General features: G+C 36.9%; 1 protein-coding gene across 1 annotated transcript in view; it reads right to left on the bottom strand.

Moving 5' to 3' along the window:
* Nucleotides 1-90: 90 nt before the first annotated feature.
* LRPPRC (leucine-rich pentatricopeptide repeat containing) overlaps nucleotides 91-20,004 on the bottom strand; it is an 88,093-nt gene continuing 68,179 nt past the window's right edge. Inside the window, exons 31-38 of the mRNA XM_012727343.1 lie at nucleotides 13,704-13,792; nucleotides 10,073-10,277; nucleotides 8,312-8,451; nucleotides 8,078-8,193; nucleotides 5,502-5,576; nucleotides 4,008-4,092; nucleotides 2,197-2,339; nucleotides 91-1,885 (exon numbers count right to left, since the gene is read on the bottom strand). Of these exons, the coding sequence (XP_012582797.1) occupies nucleotides 1,832-1,885; nucleotides 2,197-2,339; nucleotides 4,008-4,092; nucleotides 5,502-5,576; nucleotides 8,078-8,193; nucleotides 8,312-8,451; nucleotides 10,073-10,277; nucleotides 13,704-13,792 (907 nt within the window). The 3' untranslated portion in view covers nucleotides 91-1,831. The remainder of the gene's footprint in view (nucleotides 1,886-2,196; nucleotides 2,340-4,007; nucleotides 4,093-5,501; nucleotides 5,577-8,077; nucleotides 8,194-8,311; nucleotides 8,452-10,072; nucleotides 10,278-13,703; nucleotides 13,793-20,004) is intronic.

Raw genomic sequence — 20,004 nt, 5'->3', positions numbered from 1 at the left:
AAAAAAAAAAAAAAAAACTTTAAGTCCTTGAAATGGCTAAGCAGCTATACAAAAACTTGATAATGAAGTTGTTCACAGATGTTTGAAATACAATTTATTCAAAGCACTTCACATTCGAGATACACAAGCATACAATTTATACACAACACCAAATTCCCCCAAGTTTACAATAACATTTAAATTAGTTGTTTGCTTATAATTTGAATCTAAAATATATTGGTGCTACAGTTGTTTACTCTATATTTCTATTTAGTTATTAGATAAAAGCATTCATAAGCCCACCTAAAATATATACAATTATGACATGTTAAATACTTATACTTAGAAAAGAGAGCTACTGCAGTGATGACTTGATAGTTCCTTAATACATGTCATAAGCCTAACGACCCCAGCCTACTGTTTAGACTGCCACCGGAGGGGATTTTACCTGTTTCCTCTGTATTATACCCACATTTCTTTAGTCAATACAGAAGGCTGCTTGGAGTCCCTTCATGCAGATGGGGTTATAGTGTCAGTCCTTGCATCAGTATCAAGCCACAGCAGGTGCAGGTCCTTACCAGAGTACACAAACGAAAACGTCATTATTCCCCTAGAAGGGCATGCCAGTGGCATGGCTGCATGTGTTGGGCCCCCTCTCATGCCATCTGCAGGCTGCAGATGCAGGATAGCAGGTCACGTGACGCAGGACCTGCGGGGTTACAGTGCGAGGCGGCCAGGTCTTCCCTCGTGCAGGGGGCACTGAGCAAACGAGCACTGAGTCCAAGACGGCAGATGGTCTCCGAATTCAAATGGACACAACCCACTGAAATGGGGATAACGCTCAAATAAAACATCAGCTTTTTTCGTTATTAACTTCTTATAATTAATCGCCTAGCCCCTCAAAGTCACTATTCCTTCGTAAGATATCTCTGTGGTAGTAAACTCTCCTGATTACCCACCTTAAATTTTTTCCAATCAATTACTTGCAATATAGATATTAATAGGCCTGAAAGTCAATTTGGGGGTGATTTTTTATTTGATAAAATTGAACACAAAACAAGATTTCGTCCCTCGTATGTGAAATAACATCATTATAGGACATAATGTTATAAGGGAACAAGCCCAGTGTAGGGACCAAAGACCTGAAACCAGCAGAGAGGGAGTGCAGGTACTGCTTCAGGTAATGAAAATGACGAAGAACCGGCAGCCCAGACCTCCGTGAACGGAGGCTCATGGAAGCCATCGCCGCAGACAGCCAGCCTGGCAAGGAGCCTCTGGAACCTGACAGAGCACCCTGGCCACACCCAGCAAGTCACCTCAGGCTCCCCTTCTCAAGGGGAAACAAGGAGCCCTGGCTTTACTGACTCCCAAGATGACTTTCGGGGCAACATTTTTCAAAATTAGGAAATTATACAGGATTCATATATGTCAATTACTGCCATGTTGCAGCCAGGAAGCAATAAAAAGCTAATCGATCATCACTGTGTCTAATTCCTAATTTTTTCAGTTTAGACAATATTAACAGGCAAGTCTTAAGTAAAGGAATAACATTTTAATGAACTTGTGCAGAGAGACCCTAAGAGTCGGGGATAAAAACACTTCCAAATTTATGGCTACATACATCAGAAGTTTCACAGACAGTGTTGTAGACTGAAGTTGTAGGGAAAACCCAGAAAAGTCTAAAGACTAACTGTAGGGTTACTGTCAATGAAATGCTGAATATATCTTCTCTTGGGAATAAAAAAAGTACAAAACCAAAGTAATTTTTCATTTATTTATTTTCTCTCACGTTTAAAAAATAACATTTTAGACAGAATCACAAACATATACAAAATAAAGTAGTACAGCTGGTTCACAGATTTTCTTTTGCTTCCTTTAGCTGCTTCACATAATATTCAAAACTTTCCTGTTAAGAAGACAAAAAGGGAGGGAAATTACAGGTAAAGTTGCCAGCAGAAGGTGATGGTACAAAACCAAAAGCCCTCGAGGCCTGTGGCTGGTAGCCAAGCCTGCTGGGCCATGACCTTGGACTTCAACCTTCAGCCCCAGAGGACTCAGTTCTCCACAGCCAAACCCAAACTGTGCGGTCCTCCCCCAGGGCTCTTCACAGAGATCTAATCTTCACGTAATTAAGTATTCAACTTAAAAAAAATATATTACTACGAACACACACAAATCTGTGAAAGTATTCTTCCCCTTTAATTAAGAAATACTCACAGGGGGCTCAGTGAAAGGGACAGACTCTCCAAACTTCTTCATCAGAACTGCATAACGCTTTAGAAATAAGTCGTTTAATCTGATATTCTTTGCAGTCAAGTGTTCATACAGCTGTTTAGCAGACGCAACATCTTTGTCCAAGGCTGGGAAAAGAGATTAATTATAGATTAAGACAACCCCTCTTCCTCTTTTTACCAAAACACTTGGGCATCCAGAGTCTCCTGGATTCCTTAACCAAAGCAGAACATTTCACTACCTTCAGCAAGAACCTACAGGCCTCCCCAAGCTTTTCCTATACCTCTCATTTAGCATTATTCACTATGAAAAAGAAGGCAAATGATAAATGAGACTATTTTAAAGGAACTATGCCTTTAGGTGACTAAACTGATGTCTTCGGGCATAAATAGAGTAAGCATACCCCAGTTAACCCTCTTCTGCTTAACCACATTTTTAAATCAAAATGGTAAGGGCTATGTAAATTATGTGGAAACCGACACATCTCATCAGTATCAAGATCAGCTAAACAACATCAGCTAAACAACATTTTTCTATTATGTAAGGAATTTAGCTAGCTAGCTACAATGCCACCTCCCCGCCCACCCCTCAATCTGGAAGGAGACATTAAGAAGTCACCCTAAGATTTCATGTTCATGGATGGTGGAGTAGCCTAGGAACTAAGTCTAGCAGGCTCTCTCTCTACTGCAATTTAACTCCTTAATTTTACATTTGATTTTTAACATCTCAGGGTAAGTCTCTAAAAATGGACGTATGACTCTATTTCTTACTGGAATTGAACAGCTCTCCACGGCTTGGGTGAAGTTAATTTCCTTTGCTTCCTCCCCTAAGGAATGAAATCCTTTTCCTGCCACTGTCAAAGGCTCAGTTTAAGTTCTGCCGTCTTCCACGAAGCCACTTAGAAACACACCCATTCTTCTCGTTCACTACGTCTTGATCTCTCTGCTCTTTCCCCTCCCAATTCCCAAGTGAGACTGCACAATTTAGTATTAGTTTTACACTGCTCCACACTATTTTCCATCACTTAATGTTTCTCCAAATGGAATCTGGAGAAATCCAAATGTGATTACAGCTCTATTTTGAAATACATCCTGTTTACTTCATAAGGGTGCAAAACAGAGAACCAACTTAATGAATTCTGATTTCTAACAAAACACCAAAAAGCAATTCCTCATTTACCCCTTGCCCCAAGTGAGCAAACCATTGGGTGGGAGACTGATGACAGTGACACATAACTTAAAAACACTAACATTTATTAGAGAGGCGATTCCAGACTGGTTCCCGTTCACATGTGACTGCCTGGCACCCAGGAACAAACTGGTTCAAAGAGTGGAATTTCTACTGTGATATATGGTAAAACCTTGACCTTGCCCATTTTTAACTTATCTCAGATGAGTAGGTAGGCAGGCAGGGAGAGAATGAAGGGGGAAGAAAGCAAGTCAAGCGATGGTCTCAAATGTGCTACATTCCAGGTGGCAGGACCTAGACACAGTAACTGGCTCCTGACTGGTTCTCGAACCAAGCGGATTTCCCACTCTTCCCAGTAGCCTGGGTTCCTACTCAACACACCTGGGCCCTCTGAAGATACTCAGTGATTACTTCCTTACGGTGAAATTATAGAAAAAATTTCATGTTTTCTCTTAGTTTTAAAAGATTCTACAGCTAACCAAATTATACATACCATCAGTATTCAGCTGATATTTAGGATTACTGCCACTTAGCTGAAGACTATCTTGGCTGACCACATAACAAATATTTAAATCACTTAAATAATGAAGTCAGATAAAATTTATTACCATAGCTTTTCATGATGGAAGTGTAGACTTCTTCCTTATCAATTAATTCAGGAATCAACTCTATTAAAGATTTCAGAGTTGGTGCCTAGAAAATTAAATATAAGCAACATTACCACCACTCAAAAGAACAGTGAAACAGAACACTGATATATGGATGTACATCAGAAAATCTTGACAATAATCACAACAGAATGATCCGTTCAATTTAAAAAGACTATTTCCCCTTCTGTATCTCTTAGTATTTGATGTTTATTTAATAACATACAGGCAAGCAAAACACCATTTTAAAAAAGTTAAAGCAAGTCTATTTTTATGCCTATGATTATTTTTCTAAAATATTATAAAGACTGCTTCTTTTGTCAACTGGATACCACATGAAGAAGTAATATGATCCCAAAGGTACAAGAGCTAATAACTGTATCTTTAGGAACTAAATTTTTTAATGACATATGAAGAATTCAAACTATTAACATTTTCTAATTTGGTACAGAAATAGAACATATTTTCAGGATCTCACTGGGATTTTTCTTGATCACTTTTAGGGGTATTCAGACACATGCTTTCAGTTCCTGTAAGGAATACAGAACTGTCACAGCCTAATGAATAACTGTCCCATATATCCAAATATGCTCCAATATTGCAGATAAACCAAAGATGGACTTTACACACACTTAAGCCTTGCCCCTATCTCATCAAAAGAAGTTATTATTCTACTGTCAAACAGAAACTGTAACTGTCATTTTTAAAGCTCCCAAGTCACTCTTCAGCATATCTATTCCGTCAGTCCATATCTGGACCTGCACGTACCCTGTCAAGAACTCCTACAATCTACAGTCCACTGGCAGTAAAGTGCTAAGCAGATGTATTATTGTACATTCCCTGTCCATTCTGTGAAAAAAGCAGTAGGAAGTGGGCTTATGTGGGTGACAAATACTTTTAAAGATTACTTATTTTTTAAACCACAAATCAAAATAAAAATGTTATGTTTGAAAAAAGGGCACTACCTATTTTCTAAAAGTTGTAAATTATACATGAGTCAGAGATGAAAGAGCAATTAGTTTTTTTGAAGTATGCCTACATGTGTAACAAGCATGTAGGAATTATGGAAAACTAGATCTCCCAGATTGAAAACAACCTGTATTTATCGTATAAAACAAATGTTACAACATTACAGCATCACTTTAAAATTTTACTATGAGTGTGACACGTGACATGCAAGTAAACTGGGCCTGAAATTTATTTTTTTGAAACATTCTCTTACTGCACAGAGACATAAATGAAGAAGCCACCGGTTGGACTTGTATTGCATTTCCAACATAACTGAGGTGCCAGAACGGACTGTATCAACATTGCAAAAAAGTAAACAAACATAAGTAAGTTCTAAAAAGTTCCAAAAAGTAAACAAGGACCACCAAGTCCTCATGTGACACTCGCAATCTTTGAGCAAGGCTGGGGTACAGCATCAATGACCTGTCAACAAGTAAAGCTTGTTACCTTTCCTGTTCTCCGAGAGATCCTCACACAGAACACCAAGAAAATTGGGGTTTGTTCAGCAATTGCACCACATCTCTAAAAATGGAGACATTATTCAGTAAGTGAAGGTTTTTGATAAACAAGCAGACCAAGGTGAACATTTCCAATTAAGAAAGTTCACAATAATACCGTAATGTATCATTACCAACAGGAAAGCCTAATAGTCGACCAATTTTTTTCAAGGCAAGAAAAAAGAAAATAAGTGTAAGCCATGCCAAGCTTTTGTGAATGCTGTCCTTGGCATTGCAAGTATATAAAGTTTGTTTAAAAAGAAAAGGGAAAAATTAAACTAATGCTTCAACAACCACAGAATAAGGCTTAGGACTGCAAAGAAAGAGGAAAAAAAGAAACACTATTCCTCTCCAATTATACTGCCAAGCATTCACAAGTGAGCTAGGGATCATAAGGTTAATTATACATTTAATAAGGTGTCAGGGAGATAACTGCTCGTTTCTTTATAAAAATTAAAATGTACAAAGCAAGTTCTCTTTAAAGTATAATTACCTACACTTATGCATACAAAAGGACTGATTTCAATCTCTCTATTTTATAAAAGGCTTTCATTGCAACAGACAGCCAGTGCTTGAGAAAGAGACAAAAGTTAAACTAAAAAAAAAAAAAAGTTTATATGACAGACCAGATAAATCAAGTGTCTATCCAATCTTAGATACTATAGTAAAATCAAATATGGCAAGACAATATTTTAGTTTACACTCATCACAGATGTCATCCTCTTAAGTTTCTAAGAGCGCATTGCTCTTTCAAAGCTTTAAAACATTGTCAATACTAAAACGAATAGTATAAAAAGAATTTTGGGGGACACACAGAACATTTACATTATAAACTGATGTTTTCGACATCTGTGAATAAAGTAGTCTTCACTACAGCAAGAATAATTTTTTACTGTTTGACAAGTAGGTACAGGATGGGTAGAGGGTTTTTCATCTGAAATCTCAGTCTATTTAAGGAATGAAAACAAAAAGACTGCGGCGGTGCATCAACACTGCTGTCATCCAGAGCCCCTAGACAGGTCGCTGTGGAGAAAGGCAGCTGGGGGCGGCAGGGGCAGCTGGGGGCGGCAGGAGCAGCTGGGGGCGGCAGGGGCAGCTGGGGGCAGCTCTGTTCTCCCACCCAAGGCTGCGTCAGCCTGCTCTCAGAGAAGAGCCGTGAAGATTATGTCACGGAACTAGCTGGTAGATGAAATACCAAGTGCCACTTTCTACAGAACTATCAAAACAATGTGTTAAAATTGAAGGAATACGATCACAAGTACAATTAGGTATGTGAATACCCCTAGTAGATATTTATATACGTACTTGTGAAGACAAAGCATTAGAAGCGTATTCCTTTCAAGACAGTACCTCTAACACTAGAACTGAAGGCGGCAACATTAAATAGATTCCTGTAGTCCCTGTCTGTAAGTTGCCATTTCTAAAAGGGAAAAAAGGTGAAGAAGGTGGAGGGAAGAAAGCAAACCAAACAAAGAGTTTTCAGATATCTGGGATTTCTCTGTCTCAGAACAAAAGTGAAAAAGGCTTTTCACTTTCACTGAGACAGTGCCAATTTACACTTTTCACAAACCTGGTAACAGAGAACTTTCTCAGGAATTCAGTTTTAAAATGGCTTGTATCTTACTGTCAAACTAGGGGAACTTGAGGATCAAAACTACAGCTCACATGTATAGACATGGTTTTACTTTCTCTGCTACTTAAGATGTTTCTCTGCTTGTAAAAATGTAAGTGAATATAATACTATTTACTGCCAGAAATTGGTCCCAGGCCTCAATCTGACACGGGGAGTCTACACAAACACAGCCGCTGGCGGGATCACGGTGACTGTTTGACTGCCACCTGCTGGGAAGGGGCTCCCGGCGCGCCTGTTTGTGTACACTGCCAGTGGCAGCTCGGATCACCCACAGCTCTGTCGGCATTCGGCACAGCTTTATATTTAGTGCTGTTAAAACGGCATGAATGCAGTTGTCTCCTTCTCTGAAGATTGCTAATTTAACTGAGAGCGGGCCACAGAGACCTGCATTTGTCATTTAATGTGTCTGTGACACACAAGTGAATAGAAAGCAAATCCAACTCTTAATAAACCTTGAATAAGGCACTGAGAATGTTTGAGTATTCAAGTAAGAAGCTGTACTTGAAAAGCAAACATTTCCTACTTTTTGTTTGCAAACTGTGTTGCCATGGCGATGTACAGTATTAAGAGCATTAGAGAAATTAGAGAATCAAAGGAATTGTTTTTACCTATCTGCACAGAACATTTGTCTTTAAATCATTTCAACAAAACATGTCTTCGCCCATCCCCCGAGCCCCCACCTAAGTACACTTCTAGTTCAATTTGGCATCACCCAGGAATCAATTTACAACCCAGTCCTTGTCATGCAACCTTGGTTCACATGGAATTTAAATGTGCTAGCAGCATCGCCCTCCATCTCTGCATTCTGCCAAACATCTATTCTAGATATTTCTCAATTTGCTCCTCATCAGCCAGGAGCCCCACTGTTTCAAGTGTGGCAGGTCATTCATTACCTGTAGGAGAGCTCTGGCATCATCCACCTTGCCTGACTCCACAAGCTGAAGGAAAAGATCGGTGACAGGTTTGTAAACCGCAAACTGATTGGCCAATCTCTCTGCCATGATGCTTACTGGAAAAATGACAGGTAAGAAAAATCTTTCATTTAAAAACAGCAGTATAACCCATGCACCAAAGAAACTTGGTGCTGCCTTACTAGAGAGTCCTTCTGTATTCTTTAGTCTCCTTACTCTTTTCAACTGCTGGTTCCAACTGCTCCTCTATTAATTTTCTGAATAAGTATGCCAAGCCAAAGTACTGAGGGTCCATGGTTTTATTTCCTGAAGTGAGCATATTTTCAATGTTTTCTATTGCAACGTCTATGTTATTGCTGCAAAAGAAAGTAAAATAAATTAAAAAGAAGCACTGCTTATGTTAATATTGCAGGCACTTTTTGGTAATGAGAACTTAGTGCAAATATTTTAGGATTAAAGGGGAATACATTATAACTAATCAGATAAAAAGCACTATGCAAAAATTGAACCAAATCACATTTAGGTGGTGAAAGGAATCACTTAAAGTTGTTGATGTTGAAATAATCAAAATAATGGCTCTATTTTAAAACACTGCTCTAGATCAAAGATCAAAAGATATGTTCAATGACAGGAACCTAAAAATACACTCTATCTTAAATGTTTGGTTTTATAGCTCCTTTGAATATAAGATTAAAAACTTAATGTATGTTGAAATCTTACAGATTTAAGCTTTATAATCTACAGCTGGCCAAGGCAGTGCCTTAACATCAAGATTCTGTCAGAGGCTATTGATATGAAAGGGTTATCTTCATGTCACAACCATTGGTTTTTGTCAGCTATTGCGCCTTTTAAATATATTCAATTTATACCAAACTTCTGAGGAAAAAAAATTATCTTTATACTTCACACTTGAAAACCAATTACATGGCTTTATTTAATAAGGAATGATACAATTTATCTTTATGGATACCTTTTAGTTAACATACTCTTAAACTTATACCTTAGCACTGCCAATGCAAAGGATACATTTTATGTTGAACTTAACTATAAGACTTCTCTCACTAAAAAGGAATACTTTTAAGGTACTTTCCCCCTCACTTTAGGGAGTTATTTAATAGTAAAAAAATTTTCCACATCATGTAAAATTATACTCATATGTTAAGGTTATAAAATTCATCCAGATTTTACTGAGGTAATTTCCTTGACCTTCTAACTTAATATAATTACATTTTCTTACTAAAGGGAAAATTTGAGGTTCTATCTGGGGAGATAGTTTTAAATGGAAATAAAAAAAATTGCTTCTTTGCTTAAGAAATAGGAGCAAATAAAACTCCTGCAAAAATAAGCATAACATTTCAATAACAGAACCTGTTAAATGTTTGTAAGAGCAATCACAAAGAACAATTTTTCCTAAAAAGTCAATTCCATAACTACCCCACGAATGCTTAGCTGGAGAAAAGCACTTGGTTAATGAAAACTCAGGTCCTTATTTACTTCTATACTAATGATTCTCAAAAAGCAAAAACTAGAGGTAAGAGAATCACCCTTAAGTACTTTCTGGGTGTGTGGACGGAGAGGAAAGGGAAGGATGGTGGGGGAAATACATGTATTTGACAAACTTGCTGAGTCCTCTGTTTCATAATATTCCAGTTACAATGTCATTTTCCAGTGTTGCTGACAAACAAATGAGCTCATTTTCCACTTTTGCAATAAAGTGTTCTGACAATAATAAACTTGGCATATAGGAATCCGAGAGAAGTTATGAACTATGGAGTGAATTTTATGAGCTTGAAAAATTTGATAAACATTTTACTCTAAAATTTAAAGCTAAAACACACTTTGGACTATTTTTTTCTCTAATAGGAAATAATCAGTAACTTGGCAGTAGTATTTTTAGTTGTTGAAGTGGTTTCTAATAGGAAAGGAAGAGGGTGCTCCTCCCAGCACCAAATGGAGGAAAAATTTGGAAATACTTACTTCTTTATTTGTGCCAAAGCAATATTATTGATGAAAACCATATTTGAAAGTCCAATTGAATCTTCGAGTCCATTTACCATCTTCTGAATCTCCTGTATGCTTTCTAAATCCCCCTTCAAGGCACAGGCCTGGATAAGGCGGGTCACTGAGAGGTTAGACGGGAGCTGCCCCAAAGTAAGGGTAGTTTTTAGCGTTGCTAGAGCCTCTACAAGAGAAGAACAGGTAGCAGAGTTTTTTTATAGGAACTACTGACTTCAATGGATTTTGAAAACCAGTTTTTAAACCTAAGCACTAAGTAAACTATATACAAAGAACTGTGAATTTACTCTAAATTACCGAGACTATTAACACTTTATGAGACATGGAACGAAATTACTTATTTGACTACACACAAGATATCAGAGATCAGAGAGCTGATAATTGAGTCATAGAGAAAATATAAATGTTACTAACACAATATACATTCCACCCAGGGATAAAAGAATTAAAAAATATTAATGTTTTTATCGAGATGGAAAAAAATGTGCAAAATGATGTAAAAACAAACTTTTGTAATAATTAAAAAAAAAATATACAAAGGTAAAAAAAAAATTAACGTTTTCTCCAAAATATGTAACTTTAAAATTTTATTTTTAGTGTACTCAAAGATGACCTGATTCTCTTCCCAAGGTTTGGGAAATCCCAACTATCCCAAAGACTTTTTTGGTCAAAACAATGTCTCTCTCTCTCTAGTCCAAACAGGTCTGACCACACAGGAACAACTAAATTGGAACATTTGGCTTTTACACAGAAAATTATTTTACCAGATTAAAAACCCTTAAGATATTTTCTTGTACTCAACTTTTCAAGAAAAGAGCTCATCTGACTCCCAGGGGTCTAGCCACAGGACAATGTCAGACAACCAGTGCTTGATTATGGACAAATATGGAATACCTTTCTGATTTACTGATTCATGTGCAAGTATAGTGAGATAATTCTATTAGATAAGGGGTAACCCTTAACAGTCACCACCTCTGCTACCAAACAAAACGTTACAGTAAGTGAAGTACACAAAACCGGCATCCTCAGAGCACCTTGCAACCAAGAGGAGCCTGTGTTCTACAGAATGAAGACTGGTAATAAGCACGCTATGAAAGTAATAGAGTAAAAGACTTTAGTGGTTCTCTCTTAATAAGCAGTTTGTAACTAATCCAAATCTACTCCAAATCAGCGATTTGTAAGTAGAGAAAATAGGTAATTTAACAGGTCTGTTCAGTAAAATTTTATGACTACATATGTACACACAGAAAACACAAATGTCACTTGTACTTTAACAATTATAATCCATCGAAAACAAGATTGATAGCCTTAACTGGCACTCACACACAGAGATAATCATTTAGGATATTCTTGCTAACAATGAACAAAGATATTGTTATCAACTACAAGGGATCTTCCCACCAATCAAAATCATGACAAAATAGGATAATGATGATAGTAACGCACATTTATTGAGTGTTTACTATATACCTGGCACACAGTAGACAATTACACTCACAAATAGCCCTTCTGAAGTAAATGTCAGCTGAGAAATGTACACTCAGGTGAGAAGCTGAGATACAAATTTAATTTTCCCGAGGTCCTATTATTAACACCCAATCAGGAGTATAAATTGCCAGAGACTGCATCTGGGGGTGCGGCTGTGCATGAGCACTGAGGAGCAAGGACGATAGATCCTACCACATTTTCCACAGAGAAGGTGGGATCTTGGGTTCTCAATTACATTCCCATGTAGGACTTGTCTTTTGTGCGATTTATGGCTTAAGAGATGCTACAATGGGAGTAGTGATAATTCACTTGTGATATTGACTGCACTGGAAAAGTGTCATGAAGCAAAACAGTATTAGCTTATAAAATCAGACAAAGATTGAAATGACTTCATTTTTTCTTCCTGCTTCAGAGAGGATTGAGAAAATAAAACAGAAAGTGAGGACAGGATTTTGAAAAATAGTTCTAGGCAGCCATGGAGCACAGACAGGAAATGCTGATAGTGTCAGCTTCATCCCCATCCTTGCTGATGGCCATTTTACTCTAACAGAAGGCTAGTCTGCAAGAAAGAGAAATGCGAGGCAGGGTGGGGGCAGGAGGGCAGTGGGGGAGAGCGGGCTCCAGGATTCCTGTCACAGTCGACCTCTACTTGGGCTAAATAGCTGAGAAGAACAGATGTGAGATTACATCATGGAGTTTCTTGTAGTTTCCACAGGGTACCTAACATACAAATAATTAGTAGTCAAGTTAGACAAAATAAGTTCTTGTCCAGGTCAGAAAAAGAACTCATTTTGAAGTTGAAGACAATGCTTTATGCTTACCTACATGTCTATAGAAAAGCTATCCACAAAAATGAGTTTATTTATACAAGGAGATACTTTAATTTTCCAGGGTTTTAAAACTGTTTATTACCACATAAAATATCAACTTGACAAAAAGACTTTATTGGAAGTAAAATGAAAACTTTCAAGTTTTAAGAATATAACAAGATATGATTTAAGGCTGTCCCAAAAGAATGTTAAGGAAGAAATTTTGCAAAGGATGAAATCATCACCAATAGCCTCAGCCCTAATCAATAAGGACAACATCTACAGACCACACAGTTAGATACTACAGGCAACATTAAAACCACACAGTAACTTTCTCTCAAGGATGTGATTTTATCTTATGAACATGCAAGTGAAGAATAATACCATTACTAGGCTGAGGAAGAAAGGGAGTAGAACAGTTAAAGAGCTTTTTGGTCTTCCTTTAAGATCACCTAAGTGGGGCTACTTGTATTGGCAAAACTGTGGTGCTATTGTACTGACTAAAATTCAAATGTAAAATGAAACATAAAAAGATGCTTACCGAAATTTAAGAGATTCATCATTTTCTCCCTTGGGAGCTCATTCATAAGCCTTCCAGATCCAAATCTATCCTACAGCAAATCCGTAAATAGCATTTACGAAGCAAACGCCCCCATACCAACCTTCCTCAAAGTCATGTCCACATCTTTCTGGTATTAGCCTCTTAATAATAATTAAGAAACTCTAAACTCTCAACAAACATGGTATTTTATTGCTGTTGGTATTATGAACTATTAAAAAAGTATTAGATTAAGTTTTAAAAATCAATATTATAATCATTTAGTGCACAATCCCACACATTTAACACTCAATTTAACTCATTTGCTATCTCACACACAACCAACACAATATGCAAGAAACAACTGCTGGGAATTGTTTCAGATGCTCTAAAGTATGTTAATTTCCAAAGCAAAATGTCTTGTGCTGTGAATTTTAACGCACTTGAAAGCCTGTACTTTCTCTCGTTCTGGAACACAAATTTTGCATGTCTGAAGAGCTGTGATTCATCTTAAGAAAACCCATCTTGTGTTAAATGGAATGGAAACTGGACTAAGTGGTCAAATGACAAGTACATTCATATTCAAGCTGTATTATAAATGCATGTACAGTAATTTACGTCTCTCAGCTACCACAAAAGGCTCTTGATAAGCAGGTAATTTGCTAAATGGACTCCTTTATCCAAGTATTCGAAGGGCGTTACAAGAAAAATCTGCAGAGGCATTAATGTGACGTAAAGGTCAAGCATTGTGACATACCTTTCAAATAATCCCGCCTAACTTGCGTTATGATGAGGAGGCTGTTGGCAGCATCGTTCAGTGTGAAGCCCTTGATGTGGGTCTCAGCGCTAAAAGAAGCAGACATTTAGAAAGGAATTACTGACATGCTTCTGATACGATAATAAATGGTTGAGCACCAAGGTGAAATTATAAAAACTACTGTTCGTATGTTAAAAATATTGCTGCAAAATATCGACCTGGAGACAGCTTTTGTGTTATCCTGTCAATGGTTATAGAAGGATAATTTTTTTTTGCATTCTGACAGATGACAAAGTTGGAAATGAGCAACAAAAGAAACAAAGTACAAGATTTTTTTTAAACAATCGGTTCAGATTCTTGAATGCTGACATATTAGATGACTAAAATAACTGCATGCCCTGCATTGTTCTGCTGTATCCTAAGCTGGATACTTTTTCCTCTTTTTTCTGCATTCACCATAATTATAAAATGTAAAACTATTCTTTCAGCAACAAAAATGAACATTTATTTTCAGCACAGTATATTTTAAATATAAACTAAAGCATATTACGAACTAACACCTTATCATTTGGTTGATTAATTTTCAAATTTCTGTCATCTAGATACATACAGTTTTTAAATCTCAGCACACTGCAGAACCAAAACCATTGTTACATTAAACTAAAAAATTTTGCACAACAATCTTGTCCCACTCTTAAATCTCAAACACCTCCCCCCCACAACTTTTTAAAACTCAGGAGCAAAAAATTGTTTCACTTATGACTAAAACCTACAGGATTAAAACAAAAAACAAACAAAAAAACACCCAGCCAGAAAAGATTTCTGTTTGTTATACTGTGTGCATATCTCCAAAGATGAAACTTCAGCATCCTTAATGCCCCTAGGATTCACCTCCCGATTAGCAAATCTCCACAGGTCAAAAGGAGCAAAAGCAATTGTTGCCATTTGCCTTATCAGGCTCAGGGATGATCTTGCTGCCAATACTGCCTGACCTGCTGTGTGCGCATCTAAGCTGAACAGACTGCAAAAAAAGCAGGGTCACTGCTAAATCATTCTTGCAAATCCCACGCAAATCCTCCAAAAACACCATGACTAGCCCATCCTCTTGGTCACTCTCAGCTTCTGAGGTTCACCCCTGAAGTCCTGGAACAGGATTTTCTTATTCTACTAATGGAGCCTCTTAATCCCACCAAAACACCCATTGCTCAGTTTCACTTTTTCTTCTTTGTCCCATCTGTCAAAGCTCTTAAATCAACTCGTGCATGAGTCTCTAAACTGCATAAAATAAAGGATTTACTTTCTGTCTTTGGTATGATTAAATAAACAGCAGACACTATCAAAAACTCACTTCTTATTCTAACATTATTACATGCATTATACTCTACTTACTTGAAAATATTAACCAAAATTCATTAAAACTCCAAGACAATAAATCTCTTCTAACTGGCATCTAACGACTGACTACAGACCTTTCCAAAACAGAATATTATCTTTCAATAATCTCTCCCTACCTCAAGAAGTTGTCTATTTATTATTAGGAAGAATAAACTCTACCCAGATCTACTATATAACAAATGTATATATTTTACCAATGTAGTAATTGATTAAATGATCAAAATATATTCCAAACTAAAAAAAGTTTAGTGCTCAAATTATACAATATAATGAAAGTTTACTTCTTTCTGACCCATAACTTTTTCTTTTAGAAAAAATAGCTAGTCCAGAGTCATCAAATCAAACTTCCTATGAGATAGGAATATTTTGTATCCTTGCTATTCACTAGTCACATGTGGTGATATGGCTACCTGTGATGGAGGAACAGAAGGCTTAATTACATTTAATTATTTTAACCAGTATGCATATGTTTAGGGGCTGCTGGGTTAAACAGGGATGAATTCTAGACATTCTTAACTACCAAAGTGAAATAAAAAATTACAGAGAAAGGGGTAGCAATCTTTTCATTTACATTCAACTGTAAACATTAATCTGTCTTAACCAAAGGAGATATTATTACAGGCAAAGTTTTGTGATAGAGATTTCAGAGCCATGACTGGGCTGTAGAATGTACTTACATACTATAAAATATATAGGGCATTAATTGGTGATTATAATTTAACTTTGGATAACAAAAACTGGCCAAGCCAGTAAAAACAATCAGTGTTTGATTTAGCATTATTATTGGAATGAAATAGGAAGTCAGTAGGGACAAGCGATGAAACGCTACTCACAAAGGATAAAGCACAGCTATTGTCACATGATTCTGAAAGGCCCTAGTAACAGTTCAGTGTTATCAGTGATGCAAGGTAATTTACAGCATTACTGCTCTTTGAATAATCAGTTCCCCTCTTTGAAAGAACTTAAAAATAGTCCAATTTTTATATTGAAACATGAGAAATTTTCTAATTCTAACTAAAAAGTTGGTTTCTTTAAAAATCGAAGGCAGCTGTTACTGTTGACATTCCATAATATATTTGGAAGGTTAAATGACCTTGTTAATACTACTACAGAAATGTCCTTACAGATCAAATGAAACTGTGACATCTTAGAGACAGTAAAAGTACAATAAAAACAGAGATTGCATGTTTCAGTTCACAGGGAAAACTTGTTCTTAAGATTGAATAAGTAGCCTAATGTTTAAGTAATTATACCACAGCAAGCTCTTGTTGTTTAGGGACAAGCGTAACAGTGCTAGAAAAACTCAAAGAGGTACTAACCACTTACTACAGAGGTTCATTTGGTCACACATTAAATAAAAATGCAATGCCCATTTAAAAACACAATTGTTCTTTTATTCTGGCCACAGAACTAGAAGGGAAATAAATGATTTAACCTAATGCTGACAAAGAAGGAGGCAATGAATCCAGAAAAGTGATAGTCTTCCAATACCATTAGCTGGTGAACTAGAACTTCAATTTCTGATTTTCCAGTGCAGTTATTTTCAAAAGTATGCAAACTGAATGTGACACAAGATACAATTGTACAGTTAGATATAACACCTGAAAAAAATATTCATTTAATCACTAAACCAAGGGCCATTTAGCACTTACTCTAAGAATTTGCATCTAGAAATTTTTTGGATTCATACAGCTACCTGGGAAAAGCATCTACAAAAGACTTCTGGAAGGAAAACATTAACTAGATAAAAGAAGTGCAAGAGCAAAGAAAGGCTTCATAAGTCTAGTGAGAAGAAAATAAATCTGTATTCTGCAGGTAGCTGTTATGAGTACACCGTATGAATTCTGTCATATTTTCTAGTCTATTTCATTAAAATAAACTGCTCTGTACCACTAACTACACTCTATGACCCACTCATTGGTTCCAACTACAATTTGAAAAACTCCTCCAGATCAACGGTCTGTACTGAGAGGTATAAACATGCTGTGAACATTCTAGAGTTTGACAAGAAAATATTTAAAACTCCATTTTAAAAATTTCGCCTTCTGAAAAATTGTTTTTTATGTTTTACAATATATTTACAAGTGAAAAATTACCACAATTCACTACTAAATATATTTGACCAAAATGTTTAAGATGTGATTTTTGAACCACCAAGAGGTGTTAGTAAAAAGCAGATTCCTGAGCCTCACACAGAGGCCTCACACCCCTTAGTGAGAACCTTTGGGGCCATCTGTGGGGACCATTTTTCTTTTTATTTTTAACAGTTTATTTTTACATCATTTTGTACATTTTTTTTCATCTCAATTGTAATCCCTGCAGGTTTCCCATCACCAAGTCACCCGTGTGCCATCACCATAGTCCCGTGCACTTCCCTCCCCACCTCCCCCCACACCCCCTTTCTTGATCCCATTCTCCATTCTACCCTGTGGGGATCATTTTATACCATAAGAATATGGGGCTCCTGTTCTAGAGCAAGCCCAGTTAAAATGAAAATATAAGGTGTATTTTGAGGAGCATTTTATAGACCTTGGTCACTAGCCTCAGGATTCTCTTTTAGAAAAGGTTTCCTTCTAAACATCTCAAATGCCCAAAATTAGATGACTGGATTAAAAAGATGTGGTACATATACACAATGGAATATTACTCAGCAACCAAAAAAAATAAATAACACATGCCTTTTGCAGCAACATAGAGGGAGCTGGAAAAGATCATGCTCAGTGAAATAAACCAGAAAGAAAAGGAAAAATATTGGATGGTTTCACTTATAACAGGAGTATAAAGGACCAGGTGAGAAAATAATAATAATAATGAAAACAACTATATACCAGAGACATTTTAGGGGGGTGGAATGGGGAGTGGGATCAGAAACGGTGGAGGGGAGGGAAGTGCGCTGGACTATGGTGATGGCACACGGGTGATTTGGTGATGGGAAGCCCACGGGGCTTGCAACTGAGATGGAAAAATGCACAAAATGATGTAAAAATAAACTATTATCTTATTTATTTTAAAAAAAAAAGTTTCCTTCTTTGATTCTATCCCTTCACCTAATCATACCCAATTTTCACCACAAAATGCCTATCTTTTCTGTCTTCTCTTCCTTTTAAATCACTGTTGTTTCAGAGCATCTTTGGTTGAAATGTTGGGTTGAAGCTTAGCTGATTTTTCTCAGAAAATTAAAAAAAAAAAACAAAACTCGATGGCTTCAGTTTTATAGATGAAAGGAGGCTGAGCAGTGTCAAATTTTCCAAGTCACTAAGTGAGGACATATCAACTTATACAGATAATTTAATTAGCAACTAAATAAACACTGAGACAGAATACATAAAAACCTGATCTTAGTGTGGGCCTCTCTGGTGGCACAAGAGGTTAAGCCTCAATACTACGATGCTCTTGCAGCCACTGCAGCACGAGTTCAATGCCTAAAGCTGACACACATAGTGCAGCAGACCTCTCCTGTCTTGCCCGCTGCTCCCCTTAGTCGATCCGCCTGTTCTGCTCCCTATTCTATCTCTGATGAATCTTCTGTACTCCTGACCCACATGGCACAGCAGACCTCTCCTGTTTCGCCCACTGCTCCTCTCAGCAGTGTATATCAGTCAATCTGCCTGTTCTGTTCTCCACTCTGTATCTGGTGAATCCTTTCACTCTCCACACCTCTGGCCTATCCCCAGTTCTTCTATGTTAAACTAAATAAAATCTTAGGGAAAAAAAAAGCCTTAGTGTGACTATCCTACAAGATATATAAATGACTCAAGAACACACATATACACACTATGTATGTATGTATATATAGCCACACATGTATACCTGTATAAATGTGTACTGTACTTGTGCACATAAATCTCCCTCTAGCTCCTATGTACATACTGTGTGTGTGCTTATTTTTTCCCAAATACAGTTATGCTCATCAAGTGTTTAAAAATGTCCTGAAGTACAAACAGTAAATATGGCACTATGGTGTCTAACTTCAATAAAACACTAGTGCTAATCACCAGGTTTTCAATGAATTGCAAAATGGCAAGCATCAATTTTCTATTTAGGACTCTAATGTCCCAAGAGTGCTATGACTCAAAATTTTTGACGGCTAAAAATTATAGCCCAGATACATTATTCAGAACTGATAAGATACTTGTTATTGAAAATAAAGTTACTGACTCATCAATAGAACAGACCTATGTTCTAGGAGCACATGACTTTGATCTATTCCTTTCTAGACTCTTTCTAATTAACAATGCAATTTTTCTAGAAATTTCATGGGGCTAAGACAACAGAGTCAGTTAACTGACAGGTGAGGATATGTTATTTTTATTTTAATAAAAACAAAGTATCTCAGTGTAGGGAACTTGTCCCAAAAGACAAGTCACTTGCCGCTGCCAACACCAATGCCACCAAACAGATTTAAAAAAAAAAAAAAAAATCCAAAAATCAAACTGAAATCACAACAGAAGGGGAAAGAAATCATTTAAAAATATGTTGAGTGTATTTTCCCTACTACACTTTATATCATTAAATACATACAAGAATTCTTAAACATAAGACTTATCATCATCATCATCATCATCATCATGTATTCATCATGTACAGAAAAACTGAGGCTCAGAGAAAGGAGCTAATTTTCCTAAGGTCACAGAGCTTGAAAAAAAGATTCAAACCCTCGCCTAAGTTCAAAGTCCTGATGTCTTCATTCTATCATTCCCATTATAAAATCTGTACACAGATTGGGCCCTTGGGCCCTCCCTGGTGGTGCAATGAGTTAAAACACAGCACTATGAAGCTATTGCAGCCACTGCAGGACGAGTTCAATTCCTGGCGAGGGAGGTAATCCACATGGCATGGTAGACCTCTCCTGACCCACCCACTGCTCTCCTCAGCAGTGTATTTCACTATATCTACCTGTTCTGCT

Source organism: Condylura cristata, unplaced genomic scaffold, assembly GCF_000260355.1.
Source record: "Condylura cristata isolate star-nosed mole 26May11 unplaced genomic scaffold, ConCri1.0 scaffold00020, whole genome shotgun sequence".
Classification (NCBI taxonomy): Eukaryota; Metazoa; Chordata; class Mammalia; order Eulipotyphla; family Talpidae; genus Condylura; species Condylura cristata.
Note: the sequence above shows the minus strand (reverse complement) of the source record. Positions and strands in the feature narration are given on the sequence as shown.